Source organism: Dryobates pubescens, chromosome 5 (assembly GCF_014839835.1).
Source record: "Dryobates pubescens isolate bDryPub1 chromosome 5, bDryPub1.pri, whole genome shotgun sequence".
Lineage (NCBI taxonomy): Eukaryota > Metazoa > Chordata > Aves > Piciformes > Picidae > Dryobates > Dryobates pubescens.
In genome coordinates, this window is record NC_071616.1 from 17,286,062 (window position 1) to 17,301,268 (window position 15,207).

General features: G+C 42.3%; 1 protein-coding gene across 1 annotated transcript; it reads left to right on the forward strand.

Annotated features, from left to right (window-relative positions):
- The first annotated feature begins 102 nt into the window (after positions 1 to 102).
- On the forward strand, positions 103 to 9,541 carry AP5M1 (adaptor related protein complex 5 subunit mu 1). Its single transcript, XM_054161693.1, is given in 9 exon segments — positions 103 to 174; positions 4,087 to 4,732; positions 6,190 to 6,417; positions 6,815 to 6,954; positions 7,638 to 7,723; positions 7,824 to 7,939; positions 8,196 to 8,226; positions 8,229 to 8,291; positions 9,380 to 9,541. Coding segments are annotated over 9 exon segments (1,461 nt in total). The 5' UTR covers positions 103 to 106; the 3' UTR covers positions 9,463 to 9,541.
- The last annotated feature ends 5,666 nt before the right edge of the window (positions 9,542 to 15,207 follow it).

Sequence of the window (15,207 nt, forward strand, 5' to 3'; positions counted from 1 at the left end):
CCGGGGCGGCCGCCGCCGGGGAGGAGCCGGGAGCTGAGCGCTGCCGCGGGAGCAGCAGCGGCGGCTCCGCCGCAGCGCCGGGGCTGTCTTGGGCACCACCGCTGCCATGGCCCTGCGGGCGCTGTGGCTTCTCAAGCACGAACCCGGGGCCGGTGGCACCGTGCTTTTCTCCAGGTAACGGCGGCGGCGCCGGGCCGTGGGGCGTGTGGAGACCGGGGAGGGGCCCGGCGGCCTGGGCAGGCCCGTGGGTAAGGCCGGGGCGAGGATCCTCAGGGGACCGGGGCCTGGTGGGGCTTTGCTGGGCACCTCTTCCCGGGCTGCGCGCCTTGTTGGGCGTCTGGCGTCGGTCAGCGGGGAAAGAGAAGAAGCTGAAGGTTCGTATTGGAGGCGCCGAGGTTTACAGAGCAGCCAGAGCTGCCTCAGGGCCCCGGAATAGATGCAAAAATACCAAAATAGTCTGATGTGGGATAAACCCGTTTGCTTGTCAAAGCACCGCAGGTCCCACCCGCAGTCCAACCCAATACACCCTGTGAACCTAATTTTGAACATTTCTCAGTTCAGATAATGCGATTTTAACTAAAACTAATTTTTTAACAGCTTCTTTATTTTGCATATGACTTCCCTTTCTCTCTTCCTCTTTCTGTCAGTTACTGTAAATATTTTTCCTATTTCTTTTCTGCCCTGATACCCATAAGAACAAGGTGGTGATCCTGAAATACTGCGAGGTGAACAAAATGTGCAAAGTAGAAAACGTGTATTTTGCTGATATTCTCTTGGTATTGCTCTGTAATTGTACAAAAATTACAGCATTTTCAGGCAGAAACTTAATTTTCCACTTGATTTTAATGTTTACAAAGTTGTTGTGGGTTTTTGTTGTGTTTTTTTTTAATTAGCCAAAGAAGTGCTTTTTATTCACAACTCTTAGAGAGTTTTACGTAGGACTTTGGGCTAATCAGGCTGCTTTTTGTGGCCTAACAAAATATGTTGCCATTCCCTTGTGCTTTCTGGGATTTCAGAGGACTCAATTCAAAAGAATGGATGGAAAAATAACTAGGGGCTAGGAAAAAGGAAAATAACTGGGGGCTAGGAAAAAGGAAAAATAATGAGACCTGGGTGATAGACGTGACCCACAGTCCTGGCCTGAATTCAGTAAAACTGAACAGAGAACCTATAAGGTTCTCTCTTCAAGAGAGGCAAAAAAAAAAAAAGAGCAAGTAGACTATCTTCCATCTTAAGGTGCAGACAGATCTCTACATTGGACATTCCACTGATTGTTTTAGGATTAGTATTATGGTCCTTGTATTACCTATAAGACCAGAGATGAGGCCTCCTCTCTACAAACACAGAGAAAGAGAAAGCCTTGTCCCAAAAAATCTGAGTGTGTAATCACCATGGAGGAAGGAGGGGCTGATGACAGAGATATGTGAAGTAACTTGTCACACAGTAAGCAGCAGAGACAAGGAATAGCACTTCTTTGAAAAGGACAAACTATACTTGATACTTCAAGTGATTTCCAGACTTAGATCTTTCAAGTTCCCAGAGGAAATAATAGGGCTGTGAAAACCCCAGGTTTATCCTCCTAAGTGACCTTAAATTCAACAATGCAGACAGACAATATAAAGAATGCCAGATCACATGGAAACTGTTGGTTTCGGGACTTACACACTCAGCTGGAGATACGTGAGCCCTGATCTTTAACCTCAGAGAAGACATCTGGGACATCAAAGCATTCCACTTTTTTTTAGCCTGATCATAACTTAATTCAGGCAACAAGTTTGGTCTCTCTGGAATCACCAAAGCTTATTCATCTGCCCCTAGAAACTTCATCTTTTTAAGTTTTCATGACTTTCTGGAAGGGAATACTGAAAAACTGATATCTAAGGGCTAGCCAATCATCCCTGTTAAATCTGGGAAGATACAGTGGGAGGAGAAGATTGCTGTAGTGTGGGGAGACCTTCACCGAATAGAGCAAGGAGGCTGGGACATAAGCAAAACAAACCCAGACTGAAATATCACCTCTTCCTTTGTTTGTAGAAGGTTGACCAGAAATAGGAGATGCTCACCAAGGTTACATGTAGCCTTTTATAACCTTGATCATAAAATTTTGAGCCTCAAAACCACTGTTTCCTTGCTTTTCAGAATAGATATGAGACTGTAGGGAGGAGTTTTACTGTCATCTGCATCCTGTTTACAGCTCACATAGCTCTGTCTTCTCTCTGCTTGTGCTTGCTTTTTCCTCACTTTATTAAAAAAAAAAAAAAAGGCAAGCTGTAGATGCCTGATTAAGAATCAAACCAAAAAAAGCACAGTCATTGAAAATAAGCCTGAGGAAGTGCCTCCAGCAAGTGACATTGCTAGTCAGTTAGGAAAGATTGTGTAGGTGGGACTTAGAGGCAGCAGGATAAGAACCGTGCAAGTGCTGAAGAGCAGAAGGGGTGCAATACATATGGAGGTCATAGATAAAACAAAGTACCACATTGCTGGGATTACAAGTTCCATGGCAATTTAAGAAAGATTGTCAATATGTCTTTAAAAATGTAGTATAAAAGGGAATAAATAAAGTCATTTATGTATCTCTGTGGTTTATTCTCCCATGTTTGTCTGCAAGCATGGCTCTGAACTCAAACATGCAGCCTGAGAACAGATCTGCTACAACATGACTCTTAAAGCAATTTACCTAGTTTCCTGGCAGGTAACCTGTATTATGCACTGTGAGGGACTGTGCATAGCTACTAAGAGGATCCACAAAAGAGAATGTAGAAAAAACAACCTGTTACCAGACTTAATGTAAGAGACGCTCGTGGGAGTCTGTAGTTCCAAAAAAGGATGAAAACCAATGCATTAGAGGAAGTAGTATGTTTTCTTCTCTTAGCTATTTATTAAAAGGCAACTGTCCAGTTCCTCCTAACAGATTAAGTGCAGTTTGAGAAGAAATTCGTCCTGTTGTCATTTAAAAAATAATACTGCTTCAAAAGAAACATGTTTTTCTCAAACATTATCCCTAGGAAGTTTGAAATTGAATGTATAAATACATATGTTGATACAGCATGGCAACTTTAAAATACACAAAGCCTTTGTGTCTCTGTAACATCTTAAATACTCAAAAAACCCCACAAACAAACAAAAAACCTCACCCAACCTAATCATGAAGGAGTCATGACAGCTTCAAGTACTTGCAGTGTGAAATCCATTTTACTCCTTGCCAAAAATAATGCAGGTCTTGTTGGAAAAATTTGACTTGCATACAGTGAAAACTTTTTATAATATTGTAAAGAATTACAGTTAATCTTGTTAATCAGTTAAAGCGGCTGCTGCAGATCGTTTGTGTATGCTCAGACCAGCAATGAAGAGCCTGTGTATGAGTAACTTCAATTCTGCTGTCTCACAAGTATGGTATTTATTAGAGGACCAAAGCTGTTGCATCAGTAGCATTCTGTATCTGAGCAAAAAACTTTTGTAGAATTCTATTATGTGGGACACCTATTTTCTTAAATGTCTGAAAGCTTGTCTTCAGTGTGGCTTCTGCACTGGTATGAGTCATGCTTGGGTTCATTGGTGTCTTTTAAACACTTACACCTTTATACAGCAGGAAGGCTAGAAAGAAACATTCTTATTTTAGTGAGAAAATGAATGAATGACTGAATGTATTTGTTCAAAGTTTCCAGTAAAAATCCACCTGCTAGAATGAATCCTAATTCCTCATGAAACAGTTTTATTGACAGTAGTTTAGATTCTGACCCTGTCACTGTTTCTGTCAGGACATTGCTGACTTCCACTTATACGAGCTTGCTTTTGGAGGCCTCTAGGAGTTATTCAAATACCTAAGAGAAACCATCCTTGATTAGATACGTATTCCAAAGATTTTTATTTTTTTAATGTGTTTGCATTTTTTGACAGCCAGAAAAGAGATTGTTTATTCCCGCTTCTAGGAACTCTGTTGGTATGATATTTTGGGTGGGAAAAAGTCGTGAGGTCTGTGGAGACAGGTTGGACTCGATGATCTTTGGGGTCTCTTCCAACCTTGGTGATACTGTGATACTGTGAAAAGATGCATAGCATTAAGATGATTTTATTTCCATGTCACAGACATTACCCTACTGTTGAAATACGTGCTGAGAACTTCAATGGGTCAACACACGTGCCTGTGCCATCTGACAGTGCTTTCCTTAAAGCCCTGCTCTTTGAACTGAGACTCGTAGATGACGATATTTTTGTGGAGCATCGAGATACCTGTACGCGAATCAATCACTCATTGGTATATTCAGTTCGCACTGAAGGAGGGGACCTCTGGCCCGTGCTTGCTTTCCAGAAGAGTGGTCTAATCTATGCATGTCTCCCACTAGTTGAGGAGAGTTTGGAGCCACAGCCACCCCTCCTCACTGTTAGTGGGCTCTCCCAAGGACTGGCTCTTCTGTTAGGCATTGTGGACTACATCTCTCCAAGTCGGAAGAATGAAGCTGAGATGAATGCAAAAATAGGCCAGCTTCGAAATCTTCTTATACAGGCCTGTCCACTTGGCACCCCCTTAAACACAAACATACGCAGCTTAAACAGCTCATTTGATGACATTCAGGAGATGCCTACAGATGAGAATCAGCCAGCTTGGAGATCCAACACATACAAAGGCAAACCTCAGGTTAATGTCTGCATCACTGAAAAAGTCAAGTGTATGCAGTATGATAAAAGAGATGTTGTGGACGTGTGGCAAGTTTATGGAGCTGTCAATTGCAAGGTGAGAGCATTTGATGTGCAAGTATGACCCAAGCACGCAGGGAATATAACTGTTCAGACATTTTACTTTGGTATGGGATGAGTGAATTTCTAATCCTGTCACACTTCAGAGTGTTACAATTACATACTAGACTGATGCATTAGTGACCTTCATTTTGATCTTCACTGTTGTTTTTTTTCTTATATGCTTCATGCATTTTTTCAATAACCATGTATGGGACTGAAATTTACAGCATTCATTGTATTTTCCCATATTGTCCATATTTTAAATTAAATAGGGAGAAGTCATTTCATGCAGTTTTTGCATATAGAGACTAAGAAATAGTAGTCCTAACACCCAGTTTCTTTGCAGCTATCTAAAAAGCAATGTGTGAAATAATGATTAGAAACAGAATTTCTGAATGACTCTTCTACAAGTGTCTACATGAGCATTTTTAATTAGTTTTCCTGCCAAATGAAAGTTTAATCTTCTACTTCATTCTGTTTCAACAACATTCTGAATCCACAAATGTTCATTTAGCTGACATAGAACAGTTGATATGGAATCTGCTGAAAGAAACTGATGATATAATTGTTTTGAATGTTTTTCAATGTGACAGTGGTTTTCATTATTTAATATTAAAAATTGTGGAATATTGACTAAATAGATCAATAATTATGAAATACATTTACATTTGTACTTTCTATTTAACTTCCTTTGTTCTGGATTATGCTTGGTAAGCACACTATATTATCACAGTACCTTGCATTTGTAGCTGCCAGTGTTTGAAGAGGAGAAAGACCTCCTAATAAAGTGGATCATGACAATTTAGTTATTTGCAAGAGGCAGGATACTCATCTCTGGAGGAAGCCAGCCTAAGTACTGTGCTTCTGGAGATTGGGTTATTTCCCAGCAGCCATGTTGGTAGGGATTATGTGAGTGAACAGCTTCCTGCTCTCAGAGGGACAAGTTTCTAGGTCATCTTGCAGAGTGGATGACCTTACGTAAGAGGAAAGCAGCCCTGGTGTAATCATGTGCTGCTGAGCTGGCACACGCAGGGACAAGACGTCGAATGTGCTGCACGTGGTTGCCATGAGAAGGCTGACATGGGACCACAGTAGCCATTAATAGCATGCTTGAATCCATTAAGTGGATGTTGTAAAAGTAACTGAATTAATTAGACCACCACCAAGTGTGTTTTTGTAGTGTTCATAGTGATGTCACCATGCAGTAGGTCCTTGGCTGACTTACCTGCTCTGCTCTTGTCAATTAAGAGACATTTAGATAAGACTGCCATCATAGCCCTACTATGGGAGAGGTTGCAGAAATGGGTAAGGGACTTTGTTTTGACCAGCTGGAAAATTTTTAGTGTGATTTTTTTTTCCCAAAAAAATATTGCTTGTATTTGATTTTTGAACATCAACTAATGACCTGAGGGAGACAGTTTAGAATAATCTCTTGACTTAATTTTTTTCAAGTGTGACATAGAGGGATCTGCACCAAACGTAACCCTCAGTCTTAATCTCCCAACCAATGCTCCTCCGCTTCAAGATGTCGTGGTCCATCATTGCGTGACTTCGGTTGACCCTGCCATGCTGATGTCCAGCAGTGCCGAGCCACTGGATGATTCTGTGTTTAATGGACCTTACAAATTTCCTTTCATTCCTCCTTCAGAGTCATTCAACTTGTGTTACTACACTTCCCAGGTAATGACATCTCTGACCCTCATTATTTTCCAGTCTTCATAGGGGAATAAAAATACCCATGTTGTTGGACATGTCTGACAGAGGTGGGTAGAATGGTTATTATATAATTAACTGCTTGGAAGGCACTTCAGCACTTGAGTCATGTGAGTCAGGTGGTCCTTGGTCTGGCTGCTCTTAATTCAAATGAACCACTTAGATGCCTGAATTGGAGAAATGAATCCAGGCTGAGATGCCAAGTGCGTATACCACAAATCTGTGTATCGCAAGCAGCTGGAGAGGATTTGGCACAGTCAGCAGTTAATGTGTGTTTGTTACATTTCAAACTGATTTAGCAATGATAATTGACCTTATGATGATGGTGTTAATTTATCTTGAGAATGAATACAGTTTCTTCCAGGTTCCTGTTCCACCAATTTTGGGATGTTATCAACTCACTGAAGAAGGATCACAATTTAAAATAACAGTTAATTTGAAGCTTCATGAAAGCATAAAGAATTCTTTTGAGTACTGTGAAGCTCGTATACCTTTTTTCAACAGGTAAGCATAAAAAATATCCTAAATAGATTTCTTCCATTTCTCTGAAATGAACCTTTCAGGAGTCAGTATAACTAGTGAATGCTGACCTTGCAAATATTGGGAAGCTCCTTTGGAATTCTTGTAATTTCCAGTTTTGATAACATTCTGGTTCCTTCTGTTTGCCTGTGGTATTTTTTTCTCATGAAGCATTGCCCCAGTCCTCCTGGATTAAGTCTCAAGATCACTTCCAACCCAGGGTTACCTGTTCCTTAAGACTGCTAATCCTAGCTACAGATCAGCTTATCAAAAATATAGTCATTTAAAATTAAAACGATAGTTTTCATTTAAGCCTCTCTGATAACTGCCATGACTATGCTGTCACCTAATTATGATGAAAATTTGAAGATGAAATGATAGGAAGTTGCTTATGCTGATCATAGTGTCAGTAAAATGCTATCAGTGAACTAAAGACAGCAAAATATCAACAGCACATTTATGATTACTAGGTTGAGACCACAGTGATTTTCTCCTGCTCTGTAATTTCTTTACATAAATTAGTGGTGTGCTCACATACATAGGATTTGTCTCTAGGCCCATAAATAGTGTCTTTCAGCATCTCATTGCTTTCTTTAACAAAATGGGCATTAACCAGTACTGATTGGTACTAATTCCAATGGCTTTATTTCTCCTCTGTCCTATTGTAGAGGCCCAATTGCTCAATTAGAGTACAAAGTTAGTTATGGCCAAGTGGATTTGTCACGAGAGAAGAGCCTACTGGTTTGGATCATCGGTAAGTAGAATATCCCTGTGCACTCTTATTTCCTCCCCAGTGAGTTTTGTGTAGCATAGGCACAGCTATAATTTCTTACAGATGCTGTTTCTGGCTTTAGGACAGAAGTTCCCTAAATCTTTGGAAGTTTCTCTGACTGGAACTGTGTCTTTTGGCACCGCAAGCAAAGAGCACCCAACTGATTATATTTGCACTGGCAACACTGCTTATGTAAAAGTAAGTCACAGAAAAGAAGCCTTTGTAATTTTTTTATTATCTTAAATTGGCTGTGAAGATACATTGATTTTAAACCCAACGTAATTATTAGCCTCTTTGTTCTCACCATGGAGTTTTCTGTTCTCTTGCTTGCAGTATTTGACATCCTGTCATTTTGGAGTACACTTGAACGCCAAGGGCACGTAACACAGATTGCCAATATTTGCACAGCAAGCACAACAATATGCATCTGATCATGTTTTCCCTCTTTCTATAGCTGTATTTTAGGATCCCAGACTTTACGCTTACTGGTGCTACACAGACCAGCATTCTATTCAGATCTTTGTACCAGGGAAACCCAAAATTACTGCATGTGAGTTGCTAAAATATCATTTATTTAACTGAAACTGTGTATTGAAGCTACAGATTAGACATCAGTGATGAAAATTATGTAGCTGAAGTTGGACAAAGCTTTCTCCTGGTTTGCTTGGGACATTGAAGAAATTTTGTCCTCTGCTTTTTTTGGGGTGTTTTTTTGGTGATGCTTAGTGCAATCCTGGAGTAGGGGCTGTCATCTTTTTCAGATGAAAGCTCTTTTTACTCTGTATACAAAGTCAGACTCTCATGGTCTCTCTCCCTGCTTCAGCCTGTGCTGTTTTACTGTGCTCTGCATAGTGGCTGAACCTTTACTAAGGGGCAGAGAACACCTCTCTTTAGCCTGGCCCCTTGTTTAGGACACTTTTTTAAGGGGCATGATATGTGGATTAGCAATACTCAGATACAGAACTCAGCTCCTGCATGCCAGGTAAGACTGTTACTCTCAGTGTCATCAGATCAACAGACACAACAATCTGTGAAGCAGAAACCAAATCTGATGCTTTTTGAGTCAGCACATGACTACTTCCAAGTGTCCACCCAAATTACACCAACTGGGAAGGCAGTAGGCACTCATTAAATCTGAGCACTACTGCCTAAAGGAAGCATTTTTATTTGTAGCTGTCTGTCTTTCCAGCTTCTGTCAGTTATGTTAGCAGAACCCCAGCAATGCCTCTTAAAAACTGTGATCTACACTGTTGATTTTGTGACAGGTCACATTCAGTCCTAAACTGTAATGCAAACCAGCAACATTTTCATCCTGTATGTTTTATATTGAGTATGCAATTTATATTCATCGAACAGAATCCAAGTCATCCACCTGCCTTTGACTTAACCTCTGTTTGAATTGTAAGCTCATGACTGATACATTAGTAAAGGTAACAGACTTCAAATGTCTCATTAACAGAAATTATTTTCAAATAATAATGAGGGTCTTACAGTTTAAAGAGGCCATTATACCTTTTCTGTAAACCAGTAAGGATGGATTGGTAATCTCTTAACTTGAATGAAGGAATGTCTGATTGTAAAGCACCCTGTAATTATTATTTTTCTTGCTTGTTTGTTTGTTTTGGTTTTTTTTCTTAGCCCGGGAGCTGATTTCTTCTGATTACTACATCTGGAATTCCAAAGCACCAGTACCTATGGTGTACAAAACCTTACTTGACTAATTTCCTTGTGAATGATTTTTGTATTTCAACAAAACAGTTGATGAGAGTACTGTCATGATACAGTGAAAATAAATATTCTCCAGCACTTGTAGCTTGTATGTTTGCTTCAAAATTACTGCTGAGGAAAACCAAGAGGTCACTTCTCTTGAAAACATACACGGGTTTTAAATTCTTCAGTATTGTCTATATCTTAGAGAAGACAATTTGAAATCTACGTGCCGTGGCCATTTTTACTTCCCCTTCTAACATTCACAGAACCACAGAATGACTTAGGTTGGAAGAAATCTGCCATGGGCCTCTCAACTAGATCAGGTTGCTCAAGGCCTCATCCAGCCTGGCCTTGAACACAAGGCTTAAGGGTCAAGGTGTCGTCCAGCCTGGCCCAGGGAGCTACAGGCCTGTCAGTCTGACCTTGGTGACAGGAAAGCTCAAGAGCAGGTCATCTTGAGTGCCATCACACAGCACTTAAAAGACAGACAGGTGATCAGGCCCAGTCAGCATGAGTTTACAAAAGGCAGGTCCTCTCTAACTAATCTGATCTCCTTCTACAACGAGGTGACCTGCCTATTGGAAGAGGGAAGTGCTGTGGATATGTCTATCTGGACTTCAGTAAAGTCTTTGATACTCCCACAGCATTCTCCTTCAGAAACTCAGGGCACTGGGCTTGGATAAGTGCACTTTGCATTGGACTAAAAACTGTCTGAGTGGCTGGTCCCAAAGAGTGGTGGTGAATGGCGTGAAGTCTGCCTCTAGTCGGCACTGCTAAGGGTGCACCTTGAATACTGGGTTGATTTTTGGGCCCCTAACTACAAGAAGGCCATTGAGGTGCTAGAGCAGGTCCAGGGAAGGACAATAAAGCTGGTAAAGGGCCTAGATCACATGTCCTGTGAGGAGTGCCTGAGGGAACTAGGGTTGTTTAACTTGGAGAAAATGAGGATGAGAGGAGATCTTGCTTTCCACAGCTCCATGAAAGGAAGCTATAGAGAGGTAGGGGTCAGTCTGTTCTCCCAAGTAACAAGTGATAGGATGAGAGGAAACGGCCTCAAGTTGCACATGAGGTTTAGGTTGGTCATTTGCAAAACTTCCCTCGCTGTAAGGGTTGTCAAACCCTGGAACAGGCTGCCTGGGGACATGGCTGAATCATCAGCCCTGGAGGGATTGAAAAGATTGTAGATGTGGTGCTGAGTGACATGGGTTAGCAATGGTTGATAGTATTAGATTAATGGTTGGACTCAATGGTCTTACAGGTCTTTTCCAACCTAAACAATTCTATGATTTTCAGACTGGAGATGATAACAGGAGTCTTTACTGCCTCTGTCAGCAGAAGTGAATTTCCTTTCATACGTGTCCGTGAGCTGCCTTGGTCTGACAGCTAGTGTTGGTGAGGATCCAGAGGTGTGAAACTGCTTTTTTCAAATCCCAAGACTCTCTGAGCAGACAAAACCAGCCATAGTTAGCTGGAGGTTCCAAAAAGCATCACTGAGCCATTTTCCCTGGAAAAAGGGGCAGAGGATGACTGAGTTTACAGAAGCAGGCCTCTCATTTTGAGAAAATTGGTATCTGCAGGAACACAGGAAATGGCTTTTAGGAGAGTCATTAGGAGCTGAACAAATTTTGAAAGGCTGGTGAAAAACAGAGAACCTGGAGAGCGACACAAAAGAAGACAAGAATGCCATCTAATAACCAAGCATGCCAGCTGCTTGTGCCATGGCTTGTTTAACTACACTAGGTGATAAACAAGATTAGTGATTATGTAAGGGGCAAAGTTTTAGGATATAATACAAAAAATGATGGTGAACTGATTGATTGTTTAAATTTTCTAAAGGGTGGATTAGTTCATGTGAAATGTTTTCCAGCTTGCCAGTTGCTCTGCCAGCTGACAAAACACAGCCATGCTATGGCCCATTTCACAAAGCTTGTGTTTGATTGTCAGGCAAAAGATGAATTAATGATTTTGCCCAGAATCCAGCCACTACCTCTTACAGTTTTCCACATACCTGGACACTCCAATGTGAGTGGGGTGAGAGACTCTCTCTGTTGGAAGGGTTTAGATTATGTTCTGTATGCCAGGCACTCACCACCAGATTTCGATGTGAGGTGTTTGCTTTACACCTACCCATTAGAAAGATCATAGAGTCACAGAATGGTTTGGGTTGTAAGGGACCCTTAAAGGTCATCTAGTCTAATCCCCCTGCAGTCAGCAGGGACACCTGCAACTATAGCAGGTTGCTCAGAGCCTCAACCAAACTGACCTGGACTGGTTCCAGGGATGGGGCATCTACCACCTCTCTGAGCAACCTGGGACAGGGTCTAGCCACTTTCAGGGTAAAAATTCATTTCCTTCTATCTAGTCTGACTCTCCTCTCTTTCAGTTTAAAACCATCACCCCTTGTCCTGTCACTGAAGGCCTTGCTAAAAAAATCTGTCCCCATCTTTCTTATAGCCCCTTTAAGTACTAGAAAGCTCTCCAGAGCCACCTTTCAGGCTGAACAACCCTAACTCTCTTACTCTGTCCTCACAGCAGAAGGGTACAGCCTTTGTATCATTGTTGCAGCCTCTGGACCCACTCTAAAGGGTCCATGTCTCTTCTATGCTGCAGACTCCAAAGCTGGACTTGGGACTTCAGGTAGGGTGTCACCACAGCAGAGTAGAAGTGATAGCTGTCTATTTGACCAGCAGCACTGTGGAGAAAGAGTTTTTCTTCTCCACAGATGTTCAAAGAGTACTCCTCAGTAAGTGCTATGAAGCAATTTACAGTGTTTCAGAAGAGGAGACCCCTTTCATATAGTAGCAAGGTGTCCTTCCCAAATCCTGTTCCTTTTTGCTTCCTTGTCTATGGCCCCATATTCAGTGGCAATGGTGGTGTTAAATCGACAGTTGGACTCAATGATTTTAGAGGTCTTTTCCAACCAAAGGAATTCTATGATTCTGTGTCGCTTAAGCCTCAAGGTTGGGAGAGCTGCAGTACTCAGGAGTGGGAGGTGGCTGCTGCTTTAGGATTACTTTGCACACACCTATCAGTGCAAGTTTGCATGGAGTGAGGAAGCGGGGGATGTTTTCTCTTTCAGCCTTGAGCAGTTTTCTGTGAGCAAGCCATCACTTGTTTTGATTTATCATACAGGTTTATTCCACTCTAGATTACAGCTCCAGCAGGTTCTTTCTGCAGTGCTCTGCCCCTGCTCAGGAACAGCTCTGTAGTAAGAGGAGTGGAAAAAGGAAGCTGTGTCTGCCTTTTTTTAAGTGCAGCTGAGGTCTCCCAGGCAGGCATGAGTAGGCAGCATGCCCTGTTTTCGAAAGCACCCATGGAAGAGTCAGATGGCAGTGGATCAGGTTACACTGCACACACCTTAATCCAATGGTCTTGTGCAACAACCGTGAGACTGGAACAGACTGCTCCAGCCTGCATTCCCCATGGGGTCACAAATCCTCCCAGGAAACCTGCTCCAGCCTGGGTTCCTCTCTCCACAGGTCCTGCCAGGGGCTTGCTCTGGCACAGGCTTCCCACAGTGTCACAGCCTCCTTCAGGCATCCACCTGCTCCAGCATGGAGCCCTCCACAGGCTGCAGGGATCTCGATGGGCTACAGTGGGACAGCCTGCCTCACCATGATCATCACTATGAGCTGTAGGGGGATCTCCACTCCAGCACCTGAAGCACTTCACCTTCCTTCTTCACTGGCCTTGACATCTGCAGTTGTTGCTCTCACCTATTCTCACTTCTCTATCTGGCTGCAGTTTTCTGTCGTGCAGCAACTTTCTCCCCTAATTATGTTATCAAAGAGGTTCTCCACTAGCACTGATGGGTTTGGCCTTGACCAGCAGTGAGTCTGCCTTGGAGCCCTGACATTGGCTTTGTCAGACATGGGGGAAGCTTCCAGCAGCTTCTCACAGAAGCCACCCCTGCAGCACCTCCACTACCAAAACCTTGCCACACAAACCCAACACACCACCCTTAGTCACTCAGGTGCAGAGTAGAGTTTTAAATCTTAGTCTGACTCCCATTGACAGCAATGCTACAAATTCCTTGGGCACAAGCAGGACTCTGTGAGCCCAGCATAGACCATTTGAATAGGTGCATCTCCTTGATTACCTAAAAATTATATTCCTTACTCCTGCAAATCTCACATTGCCCTGAGATGCACCAATCTGCCAATGTTTGCAGGAATAAGATGACAATACATGCAAGAGAGTAGGATCTGAAATGGAAAAGGATCTGTTATCCTAAACATGTCAGTTCTCTCCTGGGAGCAGACTGGCAATAAAACCACTGGTTCTCTCCACGTCCAGATCCAAAGTACCACAGGTTCATTGCTTCTGTAGCCCCCTAGGGGACAGAACAAGCAGTGTGTTCCCAAGAGGCTTTCAGAAGAAACCGACATCTTTGAACTTGAGTGCTGGTCCATAAGGAGCTGCTGTAAGTGCACATGCACAACGTCTAGAAGGACAACAATCCCATCAATTCATCCCAAGTCAATGGGACCAGAGAGAAATTGGAAAATAGAGGAGCTGTGCTTCTTCAAGGGGAAGGGATGGCCCACTGTACCCCAAACCTCATGTCACCTCCCACAAAGGGGCTGTAGGGTCCTCCCAGAAGGCATCCCACCCAAGATGCACCAGTTAACCTAGACTGCTCATCTTCAACAAATCAAGGCAAATACTGATGGGGAGGTCAGGAAGGTCTCAACCCTCATGTTTTTTTTTTCCAAGGACCCACAACCCACACTGCAACTAAGAGTCAGATATTTTAAGGCAAAGGCCTGCCCCTTTTTTCCCATTCTTGCTTTCACAGAGTCTCCTAGAAAGGTGGTTGAGCTCTAGATAATTTTTTGAAAGCCTGATGCCCTCTGTTGTGACACATAAGAGCAAAGAACTAAACCCAACCCATTTTTTCCCCAGTAAGATCAGCCAGTTGCTGTGATTTTTCTCCAGATACCTCTCTCTTCAAGACTTTTTTTTTTTTTTTTAAAGTCAAAGTCTTCCCTTTTGGTAGGTGACCTGTTTAATGTTTTCCCTGTGTCTGGGAACTCCTTAGTGTAATTAGCGACCTTTGAACTCCACAACTAATCCTGAGCTATTTTGTATTCCTTACTCATCTTTAAGGCTGGACCTTTCTTTTCTTTTGAGTCTGCTGCCACAATTAAAGAAGAAACAGCTGCATTTCAAAGGGATTCCAATTCCAGAAGCTTAATCGTGATTGACATGTTCTTATTCTAAGCTATAAGAAACTCTAAGAGTCCTTTCTTGGGTTAAAACTTCAATCATTTTCTAAAAAATTATCTCAATATGGATTTTATTCATTTTCTTTGATAACCATTCTTGGCAATTTTTTTAACTTGAAAGATGCTTTGAGTTTGCGATGAATATGAACTGCGCCCACCAAAAGAATGAATGGTGTCAGGCACAGGCTAGATGCAGAAGTGGCTAAATTCCATTTATTGTCAAAATCTGATTATGAAACCCGACGTCCGCCATGTAGCTTGACATCCTTCCATACGCCCGAAAGGTAGGAGAGGGGGAAGCTCTTGAAAATGAACCCCAGGAAGGCTGGGGAGGGAGATGACATGAAACATGCTCCAGAAATCTACATTGTTTTTAACTGATTTTCCCAATTTTTAGAGTGTGTACTAGTAAGCCATCCCCTCCCAGCCCTGGAATAACCCTTCTTCTTTCTAAAAGAAATGAATTCTCCATGGAAAGTCAGAGCAGAAAGCTGCTGCTATAAAACAGGGCTAATTCATGCGTTTTAA